Source organism: Ctenopharyngodon idella, chromosome 18 (genome assembly GCF_019924925.1).
Source record: "Ctenopharyngodon idella isolate HZGC_01 chromosome 18, HZGC01, whole genome shotgun sequence".
NCBI classification, from domain to species: Eukaryota; Metazoa; Chordata; class Actinopteri; order Cypriniformes; family Xenocyprididae; genus Ctenopharyngodon; species Ctenopharyngodon idella.
In genome coordinates, this window is record NC_067237.1 from 24,952,932 (window position 1) to 24,969,257 (window position 16,326).

The window sequence follows — 16,326 nt, forward strand, 5'->3', positions numbered from 1 at the left end:
CTTACTTAAAGTAGGGAGGCGGTCTACTTCCATAAGGAAGTCATCTTTAAAGAAGAGGAAGCCCACAATGGAAAAGAGGTACACCAGGATGATAGCCAGAACAGCTGTGAGGAAGATGGAGCGGCCATTCTTTGTCACACTCCTCATCACATTTAGGAGCGTTTCCTCTCGACGTACAAGATCAAACAACTAGAGAAGGAGAATGAAAGAAAAAAGGAAGATGTTATACAAACATGTTGTTTACAAAATTAAATAATTATAAAAAGAAAAATTATTTAAATTAGCATTGTTCTAAGGCCCAAATAAATTATTAAATATGCATTAAAACTGATCAAAAGTGACAGATTTTTTTTTGTAGCAATGTAAAAGACTTTTGAACTTTCTATTCATCAAAGAATCCTGAGAAGGTATCACGGTTTTCACAAAAATATTAAGTGTGAGCACCAAATAAGCATGTGACATGCAAGGATCATGTGACACTGAAGACTGGAGTAATGATGCTGAAAATTCAGCTTTGCATTACAGGAATAAATTATATTCTAATATATATTAAAAAGAAAGCATTTATTTTAAATTGTAATATTTCACAATATTTACTGTATTTTTGATCAAATAAATGCAGCCTTAGTGAGCAAAAGAAATTTTCATAAACATTAAAAAAATCTTTAAAGTGTATACATTTTTACAATAATAAAAAAATAGATTTGTTTTTTTATTTCTTACTGTTAAAACTATTGCTGTCAATAAAATTTCTCATAATTTCTGTCTAGTTTTTAGAAGCTAGAATGAAACTGTAATAACAAAAAAAATCTGTAAATGTGTTAAATGATTGTATTAACTATTTAAATAATATCCTAAGCTAACAACTTTGAAAGCCATAAAAATACATTGAAATTTTTTTTTTCTCTCAAAGCAAGCATCCCTGGTCCCCACTTTTAAAAACCCCTGAATTAAATCATTCATTTCATTTATAACAAAAAATTATATTGCAAAAGGTGTGAAGTCGTACCAGGATGCTGTAGAAGAACTCATGTACGAACAGACCCAGCATGCACACAATGACGTAACTGACGTGCAGAAGGAAGAAGATGTCCATGATAACTGCTTTGTACCCTCGTGTGAACGTGCCTTGGTTCCCCACAAAACTAACCAGGAACACGATTTTATTCAGCAGCTGTGAGAAGACATTAGAAGATAATGCAATAGCATCTTTACAATCACATTAAAACATCCTTCAATTCAAACACTTTTCACACATAGCAAAAAAAAAAAAAACAATGATAAATGCAAATAATATAATGCACCTAATCATATAAATCATGCATAGTTGTGGGAAAATAGGCTTATAATTAAGGAAAAGGTTTCCATATCCTTTGTTGCTAACTTTAAAGTGTATATGTACCTGTTTACACCTTGTCTGATAGGGGAGAGAAGAAATTGTTGAATAAAGTTGTTTTTTGTTTTTAAACAAAAAGTATTCTCGTTGCTTCATAACATTAAGGTTGAACCACTGTAGTCACATGGACTATTTTAACGATGTCTTTACTACCTTTATGGACCTCAAAATGTGAAATGACGTTGCTGCCTATGTGTGGTTCAGAAATCATCGGATTTCATCAAAAATATCTTAATTTGTGTTCTGAAGATGAGCGAAGGTCTTACTGGTTTGGAACGACATAAGGCTGAGTAATTAATGACAGAAATTTCATTTTTGGGTTAACTAACCCTTTAAGTGACCAGGTATAAACAGGCCTGGTGCAAATTCATGTCACTTAGTAGAAGCTAGTCAGATTAGGCAGACGCCAACATGGACAGTTGCGTGACATGTCCTCATCCTCAAAACCATGAGCAAGGTGAAAGAAAATATATACGATCTCACTTGCAGCGAGGATAAACATGTTTTGTGGCGACCACTAGAAGACGTGGCAAGTGGCATCTAGTATAACAGATCCCGGACTCCTAGAATCTGTTTCAGCACATGTCTCTGTTGGTCCTTCATGTGGTGCCATAATGGCTGAGGAGACGCCAGCTTGAACAGACGCAAACAGACTGACACAACAGAGGGATGTGTCAGCAGTTTGAAGACTGGAGCTCCAGTTGGCTGAGAGGGAGGCATGAAATCACTCTCATTTTTTATCTGAATGCACATCAAGCACATCAGCCGCTTCTGTCATCATAACTGACACTGATGCAAAATGGCAACTCTAGATCCTGAGCTGCCATCTTTCATATTTAGCCAGATATAGAACGGCTTTTTGTAATTAATAGGTATTAACGATTAATCAGCAAACATGAGGTGTTAGTGGCTGGTCTTTTCTAATAGGAGTTTGGTTGGTTTATAAATGTAAAATACACTTTGACATTTAATCAATTCACGGACGCTGAATACTGATGGGCTAAATGAAGCGTGAATTGTTGATAATGAATTTGCCTTACGTTGGCGGCCCCCAGAAGCAGCAGTGTGGGTCCTAAGCCCAGTGTGTAAATGGAGCGGAAGATGACTGTGACCAGGAACGCCAGGATACCTCCACGCGGGGGAAGGACAAACAATGTGAAGGTGCTCACGACCACTGCCACCCAAAGCAGGATGGACAAGAATGGTGGCAAGATACCTAAAAGACAAAACAAACAAACAAACAAACAAAAAAATAAAACTGCATGAAGATTTTTGGGTGAACTACCCTTTTAAGTAATGTCATTAAGATTTAATGACCCTTTGAAATAAGTTTTTTTTTTTTTTTTTTCTGTGCTTACCATTAAATTTTTTTCTGGATTCCGTTTTAATGGTTTAATGAAATATTAATAATCAAAAAGGATATTTTAATTAAAATTTTAACAATAATAATGGCCTATAAAATGTGTTTTATTTTTTCAGAAATTCAGTGTTGCATTAATTTTTCTGAATTCTCTTTTTATGATTTATTACAAATGTACTAAAACTGTGGTAAGCAAATGAAAGCATAAAGCTAACAATTTTGCAAACAAAATGCTGCACAACAGAGGTTTAAAATTAAAGAGGTTTCATTTAAAACATGGATGAAAAACAGTGATATCCCTTTAAAAATGTTTTAAAAACTGTTTTATTATTGTTATTATTACTTTAAGACTGTACAATATAAATTTCTGTCATAATCTGTTCAAGATAAACCGAACCTTTATTTATCAGTTTGTAGTGAAGAGCTTTGTATGAAAACTTGTTTCCGCCATGAAATAAAAAATAAGGTAATTGCGACTTTTTAATCACACAATTCTGATTTTTTTCTTCGCAATTGCGAATTTATATCTCACAATTCTGATATTTTTCCTCAGAATTGCGAAATATAAACTAACAATTGTGAGAAAAAAGTCAGAATTGCGAGTTTATATCTCGCAATTCTAACTTTTTTTCTCAGAATTGTGGGATATAAACTTGCAATTGCGTGTTCTAATGTCCAATTGTGAGGAAAAAAGAGATGGTTTTATTGCAATTTTATATGCCAAAATTCTTACTTTATAACTCGCAACTGCATGTTATAAAGTCAGAATTGCGAGATATAAACACAATTCGGAGAAAAAAGTCAATTGCAAGATATAAACTTTATAAGACTCAATTGCGAGTTTATATCATGCAATTCTGAGAAAAAAATCAGAATTGAGAGTTATAAAGTCAGAATTGCGTAATAAAAACTCACAATCGCGAGAAAAAAGTCAGAATTGTGAGATAAAAAGTCGCAATTAGCGTTTTTATTTTATTTAGTGGCGGAAACAAGCTTCTATAGTTTTGAGATTCTGTGTGTTTGCGAATAGTTTTTATTAAATGAAAAGGTGAAATGCTAAATAAAGTGACTCTCAGAGCAGCTCTAGAGAAGAAGTTTATGTGAAACTCCACAAAAACAACATCATGTGTGCTTGAGTATGTGTAGCAGACAAAACTACACCGCTAATTCACATAGAATATTTAAATTTAATATTCACAGACACTAGTCCATATGCGATTTGATGTGTACTTTTGATTTATTTATCCAATTTTTGCTAAATTCTATGACATTTGATGTTGTACAGTAAATTGTATTTTTATAAATGGATTCCATAATTCTCTCTGCATTTCTCATGCCGTGGAAATCATAGGGCCATAATTATGCAACTTTTTAGATATCCCTTAATCAAAGCCATACCTTCATCTCCATCATCTCCAAAGGGGTAGAAAAGAGCCACAGCCAAGTTGATTAACACAGCCAAGTTAAAGGAGATACTACCCCATAGAGATATATGTTTTGACACCCAGAAAAGTGGTGCATTATCTGCAAACACACACCAATACATCAGATTAATAACTCTGGCACAGTCTCAAACTGGTGATAAATTGTTACAATTGTTTTTAGCGCAGAGTAAAACAACCCACTTCTTATTTTCTTCTGCCACCTCATCTCATTGTAGAGGTCATCAAACTGCTGGAAGAAGTCGTTGACCTTGCTGCCCTGGTCGTCTCGCTCTGTGGTGGTGAACACACGCACTTTTGATTCTTCTGTTAAGTACTCACAGATGTTGGGCACAGGAAACACAATCTGCTCCATTGTGCGATCATGACGAACAATCTAAAAATTTTTGGGGGAAAAAATTGGGGAGATCAGTAATAAATCATGTTTAACTGATATATTTTGACTTAAATTTCTGATAAAAGTATCTGTAAGTAAATGGGACTTCAAATGTGTCATATTAAATCCACAGAAAAGCCAATGAGTGAAGCAGTTATCGTAAACTCTCAAATTGTTGTACCTCTATCTGAGCAGTGTGGTTGGCGTAGTATCGGAGTGCTGCTTCTCCCTCGATGCTGGGGTCTGGGCCAGGTTTCAAACTCTGCTGGAGGTTTTTTTTGTGGCGTGCCAACTGATCATAAAAAACACAACACAACAGATTCAGAAACCGCAGGGCGATTCTTCAACTATGAACACTTCTGGCATTCTGGCCGTTAAAAAAATAAACTCTCACTAGTTTCTATTTGCCTCACTAGTTTGAATTTGTTTTTAATTTGTCTACTAATAATGTCCATCAGTGGACATGCATGACATACATGACCAATACAGGTGAATTCTGTCATTTTTGCTCAAAAACATGACATAAAACATTCCACCACAGTTTCATTTTCACCTCATCTCAAATTATGTGTTGCATTTGGTAACATTGTTTGATGCTAAGTCTAATTTCATAGCAAGAATTTTATGTATGCTAAATACACAATTAAATAAAAGTAAAATGGACAAGAACAGTGGCAAGATACCCAACATCCAAGACAAAATTCATCCAAAAATTGTGAATGACAAAATTTTGGGGTGAACTATCCTTTTAAATAATGTTATTATGCAACTAATTGAGAGATTATGAGTTTACATGAATTTAAAAAAAAAAAACATTTTTAAAAATCTTTTTGCATTACTAAATAAAAATGACAACATGATTGGAGAAAATGCACAGAGTCTTTATTTATAGGTCTTTATTTTCTTCACATATCATGTTTCATCTCTTGATAAACAAGTACACTAACTTTTGATAAAAATGTTTTATCTAATAAAGTAAAAGAAGTTTGATGTGGTGGAAATAATGCTACAACTGAGGGATGTATCATACACAAATCATAATTTGTGTAAAAAATGAAATTATATATATACACTCAATTTTATAATGGATTTTGGGACAATCGTATATAAAATCTACAAAATCTATCAATAAAATGACAATCAATAAAATCTACACATTTGAAAAGTAGCAAAAAAAAACTTCATATAACAAAAAGAAAAAAAGCTATAATTTGTTAGTTTTAATAAAAGTCAACCTCTGAGACAAAGTGCTTGAAGTTGCAGGAACACCATTAATCTATTAGTGACACACTGGTGACTTGGCTAACACAAATTACATTAGGAATTTAGCAGTTTCATAATGCCAATGCAACCCCTGGATGAGTCAATTCATGAGGTCAGGACTGATCAACCTCATTACTTCAAAATCAAAACATTTTAAGATCAGCCCACGCAGAGGAACTCTGATGTTTATCTCAATGACTGAATAGCCACAGTGATGTGACCAAGATGCATTAGTGAGACAACGGCATCCAGAGACAACCTAATCAAAAACAGCGCTCTGAAAATCATTTCCAACAGATGAAGGGATCAAAGGGCAACGAACGATCAATAACGCTCAGCAAGATCCAAGCAATTCATTTAAGTAAAGAACCATCTTCTTAAAAAAAACAAGGCAGTTTATACATGAAGAAGGCTGCTCAGTCTCTTGAAACAAACTACTTACTTTTCTATTTAGTAACCAGTCTTTCTAAAAAGGCAGACTGTCACTTTGTACCCTCAAGCAAGGACACGTCCTTGAGACAAACAAGCAATCATTCCACACACCCTCAGATTCCCTTCATCGCATAATGGCCTTAACACGGTAAATAGGAGAGAGGGATTTACATGCTCGTTTTTTTTTTACAGGCTGAAAGAACACAAAAGATGTGCGCATTGAGACACTAAGAAGGTGAAATCATTTTGTCTCCTCACTGAAGTCTGAGCCAACAATGTTTACAGTGCTCTTTTCATTTCAGATCAAAGCTAACATCAGGAATCTGTTTATAAGAGCTGGAAGAGAGCAAGACACGCAATACAGAGCTAAACTGGCACCAAATAATGTCATTTACTTTGTCATGTACCAAGTAAACACAGGAGGATCTTGTATTTGGCAGTTGTTTTTTCAGCACTGTAGCTAACAAGCAACCATACCAACAGTGCTGAGCAAACAAAAAGAAATGGAAACCACAATGGGAAAAAAGAACATGGGAATTTTCTTTGTGGAAAACCAACTGTTTACAGTATCATTCAAATTAACTTTCTGAGGTACAAAGTACATTTACACAGTGTTCTCTCATGAACATAAGTTCACATATTAGATCAAACAAGCTAAATGCTTTGGTAAATAAACTATTTAATAATTTCCGTTTTTAAATTTAATTGTGCCGAAAACTGACATTTCAAACCATCTGCAATTCTGCATCATTATGCAACTACATGAATTTACATGAAAAGATTTTTTTTTTATATATTCTGAAGCAAACGTGACTTGAACTTAATGGATGGTTTTTAGCATGTTATTATATGCTGTTTCTCTGTGGTTACTTACTAGAAAACTCCAAATTCTAAGTATGAACAATTGTAATAGTGACACTTGCCTTAGCAAACACCACTCATCAAAATGACATGTTTAGGCATTTCTTAAAGGGGACCTATTATGTATCTTTTTACAAGATGTAATAGAAGTCTTAGGTGTCCCCAGAATGTCTGTGAAGTTTCAGCTCAAAATAATCCAACAGTTCATTTTTTGATGAAAGCAAAAACACATTGTTTTTGTGTGTCTATCTTTAAATGCAAATGAGCTGCTACTCCCTGCCTCCCTTTTCCAGAAGAGGGCTGTGCCTTTACACCTTGTGCCTCGGATACTCCGGCAACAACAAAACAGGAGAAACAGTATGAGGCCATTTCCAGAGAGTGCATTTTTGCATTTCACTGCGCTGCTTGCATTTTTTCTCCAGTTCGGGGCTATTTACACACAGCGTGTCAATGAAAAACACAAGGTGTCGAGGTGCATTTTTAAAAAAAGTTAAACTTCTTTTAACCTGAGCGCTACGTTTTTAGAATGCCATTTCCTGCGCAAGACACTGTAAAGATTCGAGACACGAGCGCAATGGTCAAACACATCCGTCTAGCGCATTTACACAGAAAAGCAATGGAAAAGTAGCGCAGTGGAATGGAAAAACACATCCTTCAATAGCTATGTTTCCATCCAAAGTTGCGTATTTAACTTATGCGCAAATTTGGAATATTGCATAAAACATTTTCGAATAAAGCACTGTTTTCATCCAGTGAGTCCAGTGAGAACAAAATAGTCACTTCATGATAAACTGGCGCCAAATATCAAGAAAAAATGGAAGTTATATAATAAATTATTTGCACCTCAGAGTGTGCAGACAAAATGCAATAAACGCTGTCATGTTATCTTGCATTCAGATGCCTGGTGTTTGAGAACACAATCGTGTGAGGCGCTTCTGGGAGGGAATTATACCGAACCACAATAACGAAAGACTTTTCTCAGGCATTACAGAATGACCTTAACAGCATTTCAGATCCTGTTCAACGGGATCAGTCCGCTGGTTGGTCCAGTTATGCCGTCTCATTGCAAAGTCACATGTCTTTTTTGATGCGCATCAAGGAATTTATTCTATAAGTGTTTCCATCGCAGTTTATGCGCATGTTTTCGTATCGCATACAAAAATTCTGACTCATTTAAGCGCATGATTTTTAAGCACATTTTTAGAATTTGTGCACATCTTGGCGTTTCCATCCAGCATTTTTTTTTATGCAATATCCCAAAATGAGCATAAAAATAGGTGGATGGGAACAGCTATTGAGGAGATAAACATGGCGGTCTGTGTACAGCTCACTCAGGGGAGGATTTAAGCTAATAGGGAAGATTCTGTCACATTGTCACATCACAATGTATAGAAAATGCGAATGGCTCATTTTGAGACACTGTTTATGATTTAGCTATTGGGAATATAAAAAAGGAGCGGGTGGATTTTCACCATTATAGGGTGGTTGCGTACACTGCTGACACAAATTAATATTCAAACACCATGTAAAAGTGAATTTTGCATATTAGGTCCCATTTAAAGTAATTTCTGTTTATTTATTTTTCAGTGTCAGTGAAATTACAAGATAAGGGATTATTCCTTTCCTTTGACCTCCTCTCCTTCTTTCTCTGCTTGACTCGTATGTCCTCAGGCCCTACTTGTTTTCTACAAGTGAGAATCTACACAGGACAATGAGACTGACAAACATTGTGCAGATGGTCCAACTGAAGTAGAACCTCCCCAACTAGATCATATAGCCATAGGCCAGTGTTTTTCAAACTGTTGATCATCTAAAATAGCCACAGGGTGAGTAAAAGTCCTGAATTTTAAACAAAAATCTCACTGAAAACAATGACAAGATTTATTATTCCAGCAAAGCTAACAGTGAGAGAACTACACATATTTGCACTTGAGTTCTCTCTCACTCGTCTGTGTGATGTGTGTTTGAAAAAACAGAGATAGATGAACACCTGAAGTTATGTCATTATGAAAGCAGCCAGTTAGACAGAAATAAACTGTCTGACAGATGGCTGAGCCTGTCAAAAAAGCACGTGGAAGTGAAAGTGAAGATAGAAACTGAGAAATGCACAACTGGATTGAGGATTTCCTCACAAGAAGCATTAACCCTTCTTCAGAGGGATTTTTTTTTTTTTTTTTTTTTTTTTTAAATGGCAAAAAGCACGTGGATAGCCATGTACTACTCTCAAACTTTAAATATGACTATCTATATGACTATCAATGCAATACTGTCACAGACAACAGCATTTCCCAAACTTTTCATATGGCTCAAGTACCCTTTATCTGCAGCACGAATCAAGCCTTCACACATTACAAACATTATTTTGAACTTTTTCCTGAAAATACTGATACTGAAAAATCATAATTTCACTTTAAAATATAAATTACCCCAAGCTTTACTCACCCTCAAGCCATCCTAGGTGTATATGACTTTCTTCTTTCTGATGAACATAATCAGAGATATATTAATAAATATCCTGACACATCCGAGCTTTATAATAGCAGTAAGCGGGATCAATGAGTATGAGCTGAAGAAAGTGCTTCCATCCACATCCATCCATCATAAACATACTCCACATGGCTCCGGGGGGTTAATAGAGGCCTTCTGAAGCGAAGCGATGTATTTGTGTAAAAAAAAAAATATCCATATTTAACAAGTTATGAAGTAAAACATCTAGCTTCCACCAGAACACCTTCCATATTCTACTTACGAAGAAAGTGTAAAACTCTTGCAGTTCAAAAAGCTTACGCTGCGTCCTATACCTTCCCTATTCAACTTACGGAAAAAGCTGAACTGCCGCGACGCCAGTTCCGTTTTTTCCGTAATTTGAATATGGAAGGCGGTCTGGCGGAAGCTAGATATTTTACTTCATAACTTGTTAAATATGGATTTTTTTTTTTTTTTTTTTAACAAACGCATCGCTTCGCTTCAGAAGGCCTTTATTAACCCCCTGGAGCTGTGTGGAGTATGTTTATGATGGATGGATGTGGATGGAAGCACTTTCTTCAGCTCATACTCATTGATCCCACTCGCTGCCATTATAAAGCTTGGATGCATCAGGATATTTATCAATATATCTCCGTTTGTGTTCATCAGAAAGAAGAAAGTCATATACACCTAGGAAGGCTTGAGGGTGAGTAAAGCTTGGGGTAATTTTCATTTGAAAGTGAACTAATCCTTTAACCCTGATTAGTTACCATATCCTGCTAAATATTCAGTTTTATAGGTTTAGCAAAGCAAAATGTAAATCCTTCTAAGTACTCCTGACGTAAACACAGACCCTCTTGGGAATCACTGTGTAGATCACAGTGTTTTGCAATAAACATGTAAATCTTACCTGATGAGCCAGGATGTAGATGTTGTGGCCAACATCTTTAGGTGTGATCTGATCTGATGTCTCTAGCTCAATCTCACCCTCTTCTCCTTGAACATAAGCCTCCTTCATCACATCAACCTGTAGATGTGGCATCAGAACATTACTGCATTTGTGGACATGTTTTGGCTGATAACAGATGATCTAAACTACATTTATTAATTGCACAACAGTTTGTTCAGGTACTAAGAGTGCTGATATACAGTATCATCCAACAGCAGCACTATTGTATGATATTGATGAGCTCACCAGTTCATTAGGTCTCATCTTGTACAGGATCTTCTCTGCATTCTCGCTGTCATGACGACTCTCCATGATGGCCAAGAGAAGTTTAGATGCATTGTTCTGGTTTTTCATTATAAAGAAAAAAAGCATTTTTAAATTAAATTACCGTGAAGTAAAGAATATTCACACTTTTTCTCCTGGAGCTAATGATTTTACATGCCAAATCAAAAATTTGCAATGCTTCAGAACATTTTGTTATCTGTAAAATTTTATTATACATCAATTGCCTCCTTATTCAGACTACGTGATTAACTGCAAACAAACAAGTACCTTCAGCTCCAGCACAAGGTCAAGTCGGTTCTTTCCCAATGGATCAATTGGATTCACAATGAGCGCGATGATGATGTCAATGCCATTTGACTCATGCCTGGCTATGCATGACTGCGGAGGAGGAAATACACAAACTATGATCACAAACTATTATTTCTTAAGCCTTAGACATGTAGAAAATACTTATTTTTGCATTTTATCTTTAATAAAGCTAGAAATAAGTTCAGATATGCTACTAAATCTAACACTTGTACTCTATGTGGAAACAAATTTGTCCCCATTTTCCAATGAGGATGACGTTTCAAATCAATACCTGGTTTTCGTGGCAAGGACCCTGGCAGTACTCTGTGATGGTCTCAAGCGTCTGTATGACAAGGTCTACGTTCCTCTCATTAATGTAAAGCCCCAGCAGCCCCAGTCCTCCCGTTGTGCTGCCACAGATACAGTCAAGAAACTGCAACGTCTCGCACACCAGGTTATAATTGGTTTTGTTGTTCTGATCTCGTAGAAAGTTCTGTATACAAGAGAACAGAAGGATTTGGACTAACAACACAAGTCTAGTCCTGAGTGGCAGTAATTGGTATCTCAATTCAGACAAACTCGTCCCTAACTAGGTCAGAGGTCCCTTGAGATGTTTATCTGCGCAACAAAAAATGTTACCTTTCAAACATCAAGGTGCTTTTTGTTCTCATGATGGAAAAACACTAATTTAAAGCCCTATGATTTTTTGACACTGTAAAGGAAGCATCCCTGGTTTTCACTTCTAAGCACACTATGCCCAATCTCATCTTGCAGTGTTTAGTAATAAACTAAAATGGTTTACAGCCAAACAAACTAAAGCTGAGCAAAATTGGACCAATAAAAATGATAGAAGATTTGCATCACCTACCTGCAAATCCCTGTTATGATTCTCACAGAGCAGCTGAAGGAAGCGAAGGATGGGTTTCATGATGGTGATGGCCTGGCTCATCTGGGCCTCCTCCACCACCTCCTCCATCCCGTCCACTCCAGACCCCATTGGCTCCATCTCGGAGTCCAGTTCCCGGCGAAAGGTGCTGTAAGCCTTTGAGGTGACCGAGGAGGCATCTTTAAGCTGACCCCGCATTTCTTCTCTGAGGTGCAAGGAGTCTCGAACTTCATAAGACAAGAAAGAATGAACTTCAGATTATTAAACTGTTACGGAATCAGTGTTATTTTTGTATTATTTAGGATTTAAAAATATCTTGAATTAGCTTTTATTTTTATATTTTCAGTTTTCTTTTTTTTTTTCTTTTTTTTTTGAACAAAATGTAAGTGATTTTGTCAGTTTTATTACTTTTAGTTTTTTTTTTTTTTTTTTTTTTTAAAAAAGCTTTTATTTACATTTGTTTCAGTTGTATTTTTAAATAATTTTTGTACTTCAGCTTATTTTGTTTCAGTTAGTTGCCAAGGAAACATTTCTAACTTTCGTTTAGGTTTTTTAAGTTTAGGTTAAGTTTTTCATCAAATATTTATATTTTATTTCAGCTGTATTTTTATTTCAATTACTGAATATTATTTTTAACAGATTTCAGTTTAACTACAACAACACTGTATGGGATGTAATATTAATGAACATTTGCAAAACATTATTCAAAAATCAATTCAAATTCAAAATCTGTCATTCATACTTGGTGCTGTACTTTTGATCAAATATATTTATCAATATCACAATATCAAGCAATATTACACAATCAAGAGCTGTGATTCTGTGATATTGATTGGTATTGCTTTTATATTATAGTTCAATAAACAAGAAGTTATAGAATTTTTAACAACTTAAACTTAGAGACAATATTACAAGCTATAACAATGATATTTTTCAAATGAAGCCAGAGGTGAATTAACACATTAAGCAACACACACTGAATCAGTGCTACTGAACGATTTGGTTAAGCAAATGATTCACTGTGACTCGTTCCTGAGTGAATCAGTGTTTTCAAACAAATCTGTTGAGGAAATGACTTAGTAATTCACTCAAAGACAGACTTTTGTTGACCTAGTGCATTACAATGAATTTTAAGTCCCAAGAATGAAAAGAATGAAAAAATAAAAATACGTGCAAATGTGGAATGGTAAATTTGGTAACTGAAAACCCGATATTGATAGACTAAGCCCCCCTTAATGTCTATAGCGGTAAGAAACAGCCAACAATATATCTTCAATAAATGACAAATTCTTGTACAATATACTGATTAAGTTCAGCATACTAGAGAACTGATAAACCAGTTCAAAAGTCATCCATAGTGCATTGTAGGTACTGCTATTGAGAGAAATAGACATTTTTTGTTGTTTTTGGATATATGTTGAGGAACATTTGAATCTTATTATTCAAATCTCAATTTCCATGTACTCTAACTGTCAACAATATTTCTCTTTATCAAACAATCATGTCTTGTGCACTACACTGTTTGACACTAGGCGAATTTGAAATCTTTCCTCTCTCGATGAGAAGTGTTAAATAAAACACTGCTTTTTAACAGCAGGCCTTTGATACAGTGCCAGCTACCCCTCACATGACCTCATGTGACAGAATATGGAGCACAGCAGTTGAAATGGGGACAGATACTATTCATATGCCTGATTGTCCCTTCATTTACGCTGCCTCAGGCCTGAACTGCACTCACATGAATAGCTATGCATTAAGCCACACTTGTTTGTAATAAACAGGCTATTCACAGGACCAATGACATACTTCTAGTTCAGACGTAGCGTATCATTTAGAAAGTCTAGGTCGTTTTTTTTAGGACTAAACATGATAAAGCAGAACACTGCAATTAGGACACGTCTCTATTTTCAGCAAGAGACAGAAGGAGTGATTTCTAAAGGTTTATTTTTAGGCTTTAAGACATCACACCTGGTTTGTGGTCTTTTGGGGCCTTCCTTTGTTGGAGATAAATTTCCACCAAGGCACCAGAGTTAGTAAAACAGCAGCAGTTATTTCACTTATAGTCCAGAGAGACCTTGATGTTTAAATGCAGCATCTTAATACAAAACATGTCCATAGCCCACAGCTGTTTAAAATGGCCAGATTTATTATGTCTCCAGTTGATTATATTTCTTTTGTCAAATTCAGATAACACCAAATAGGTTTCCATAGTAACTTCTCAATCATTCTCAATTTCATTCAGACAATTAATCAACCTATTCAAAGAAACAAAATCGGTTATCTATGGCAAATCTTTAGCTATGTAACCTCTGATCTCATTTACAATATTTAAGTATGAAGGCGAACTTCTGAAAATATGCAAAGAAATATTTCCAGGTCAATCTCACACAGAAATGTCGAGGTCATATTACAAAAAATTTAAAATATATATATTGTGCATAAAAGTATAAAGTAATACTGTTGATTTTGGGGTGAAATAAACACAACATTTCTTTACAGTTTTCATCATATTCACCTTCCATGGTCCTGAAAACCTTTTTTCTCCTGAAAGAAAGTGGAAGTATACCTTTCTTATATCTGATTCCAGAACCCTCCCCCTCCTCTTCTCTCTTCCTGCAGCTGAGCTCAAACATGTTTACTGACACACTAGAGCGGATCTCTTTCTGAGCCTGCTCCATCCGGTCATAGAAGACCTTGAAGAACTTCTCGGACTTCTTCTGCTTGTGCAGCTGATGGTAGAAAGAGTTCTGCAAGGAGACATAACATCATCTGGATCTTGTGGATGCCCTGTTGTGAATGTGTAACAGCACCTGTATATACCTGAATCTGTGTATTCCCTCCTCTTAGCAGTGCAATTCCCAGCAGAATGCTTTCCTCAAAGATACGGTCATTCTTAGTGCTGACGATGAGGTCGATGACCAGCTCGGACGCTCCCACGTTGTCCAGCGCACACTGGATGTCTGCTACGCTAGTGCCTGGCTTATCAGAGTCCTGCCCTGGGGAGCCACCTATACGCACATGTACACATAGAAACACACGGTTGAGTAAGGCATGAGAGAAGCAGAAGTTGGGCGACAGGATGTATATGGTGGGCCGAAAATGCTTTTGCTGATGGTCATCTGTGTACCAGACCTCCAGAGGAAGAACTGCTCCCGCTGCTGTACTCCAGGGCTTTGGTGTGGGGCCGCTGGTTGCCAAAGTAGTGTGTAAGGAGACTCTTCCTCAGTGTGTTACCCTGAGGAAACAACAGAGGAAGACAGTTGAATCATCCTCAAAATATGGCATGTTACATGATTTTTCATTCAAGAAATTATAATGTTACCAAAACCCTCTAATTTAAATAAATGCTGTTCTTTTGAACTTTCTATTCACAAAAATATCAAGCAGCACAACTATTTTTTACATTTTAACTATTTAAATATGAATTTTTTCTTGAACACCTAATCAGCATAGAATGATTTCTGAAGGATCATGTGACACAGAAGCAAATTACATTTTAAAATATATTCAAATAGAAAACAGTTATTTAAAAATGTAATAATATTTCACAATATAACTGTTGAACTTTATTTTTGATCAAATAAATGCAGCCTTGACACCATTTTCAACTAAAAACAGAAAACTTTTTATGCGTTTTGGCCATTCATTTACACAACAATAGCGTTTTGGTGGCCTGAAATCGCAAAACGATATACCGTTTTCTGTGAATGTGCAAGACTTGCGATTTATTATCTGCTGTAGGGAAATAACGAGAAGAATATCAAAGTGCAGTAAACTATAAAAATAAGGAGGATAGGCATGCGCAAGGCGAGTGCTCTGTAAAAGACTGTGTATATGCGCAGGCGGTTACTTTCTCTACAAAGTGACATCGCCAACTACTGGCCTGGCATGCATAATACAGTGTTTTTAGTCATTTGCGTGGAACCGTGTGAACGGGGATAGTTTTGATAACGTTGTCATCTGTACAAAGAAAAAACGTTTCCGTTTTTAGTACATCGCTGTCAATTTTTTTTCCTGAGTGGGTAAAGGAGGGAGTGCTTCATTTCCTGTCTGTTTTGATTCCCTTCACACTTTCACGTGTTTTCCTCCCAACTGTGTTGGATAAAAACACACACTCACATGGGAGAACTTTTACATAACTAGTATAAACTGTAGTAATTGCTGTAATTATGCCAGAAGTGTAGCGAAACCTCGGGGAGGCAGAGGGTAGACAGCGAGTGCTGAAGGTAGAGAGCAGACGGCTGCCTTGAAAATCTGCTTCCCAGTGGGAGAGAAACTGAACGTGTGAAAAAGACAGAGGGTGGGGGGGAGAGTGGCTGGCA

At 36.0% G+C, this 16,326-nt stretch overlaps 1 protein-coding gene across 1 annotated transcript in view; it reads right to left on the reverse strand.

Moving 5' to 3' along the window:
* itpr2 (inositol 1,4,5-trisphosphate receptor, type 2) overlaps positions 1-16,326 on the reverse strand; it is a 92,537-nt gene that overhangs the window by 19,292 nt on the left and 56,919 nt on the right. The window contains exons 38-51 of the mRNA XM_051869822.1: positions 15,137-15,239; positions 14,825-15,012; positions 14,571-14,751; positions 11,987-12,231; positions 11,411-11,611; positions 11,098-11,208; positions 10,792-10,887; positions 10,507-10,623; positions 4,756-4,866; positions 4,382-4,574; positions 4,155-4,280; positions 2,437-2,612; positions 1,010-1,174; positions 6-189 (exon numbers count right to left, since the gene is read on the reverse strand). Coding sequence (XP_051725782.1) covers positions 6-189; positions 1,010-1,174; positions 2,437-2,612; positions 4,155-4,280; positions 4,382-4,574; positions 4,756-4,866; positions 10,507-10,623; positions 10,792-10,887; positions 11,098-11,208; positions 11,411-11,611; positions 11,987-12,231; positions 14,571-14,751; positions 14,825-15,012; positions 15,137-15,239 — 2,197 coding nt within the window. The remainder of the gene's footprint in view (positions 1-5; positions 190-1,009; positions 1,175-2,436; positions 2,613-4,154; positions 4,281-4,381; positions 4,575-4,755; positions 4,867-10,506; positions 10,624-10,791; positions 10,888-11,097; positions 11,209-11,410; positions 11,612-11,986; positions 12,232-14,570; positions 14,752-14,824; positions 15,013-15,136; positions 15,240-16,326) is intronic.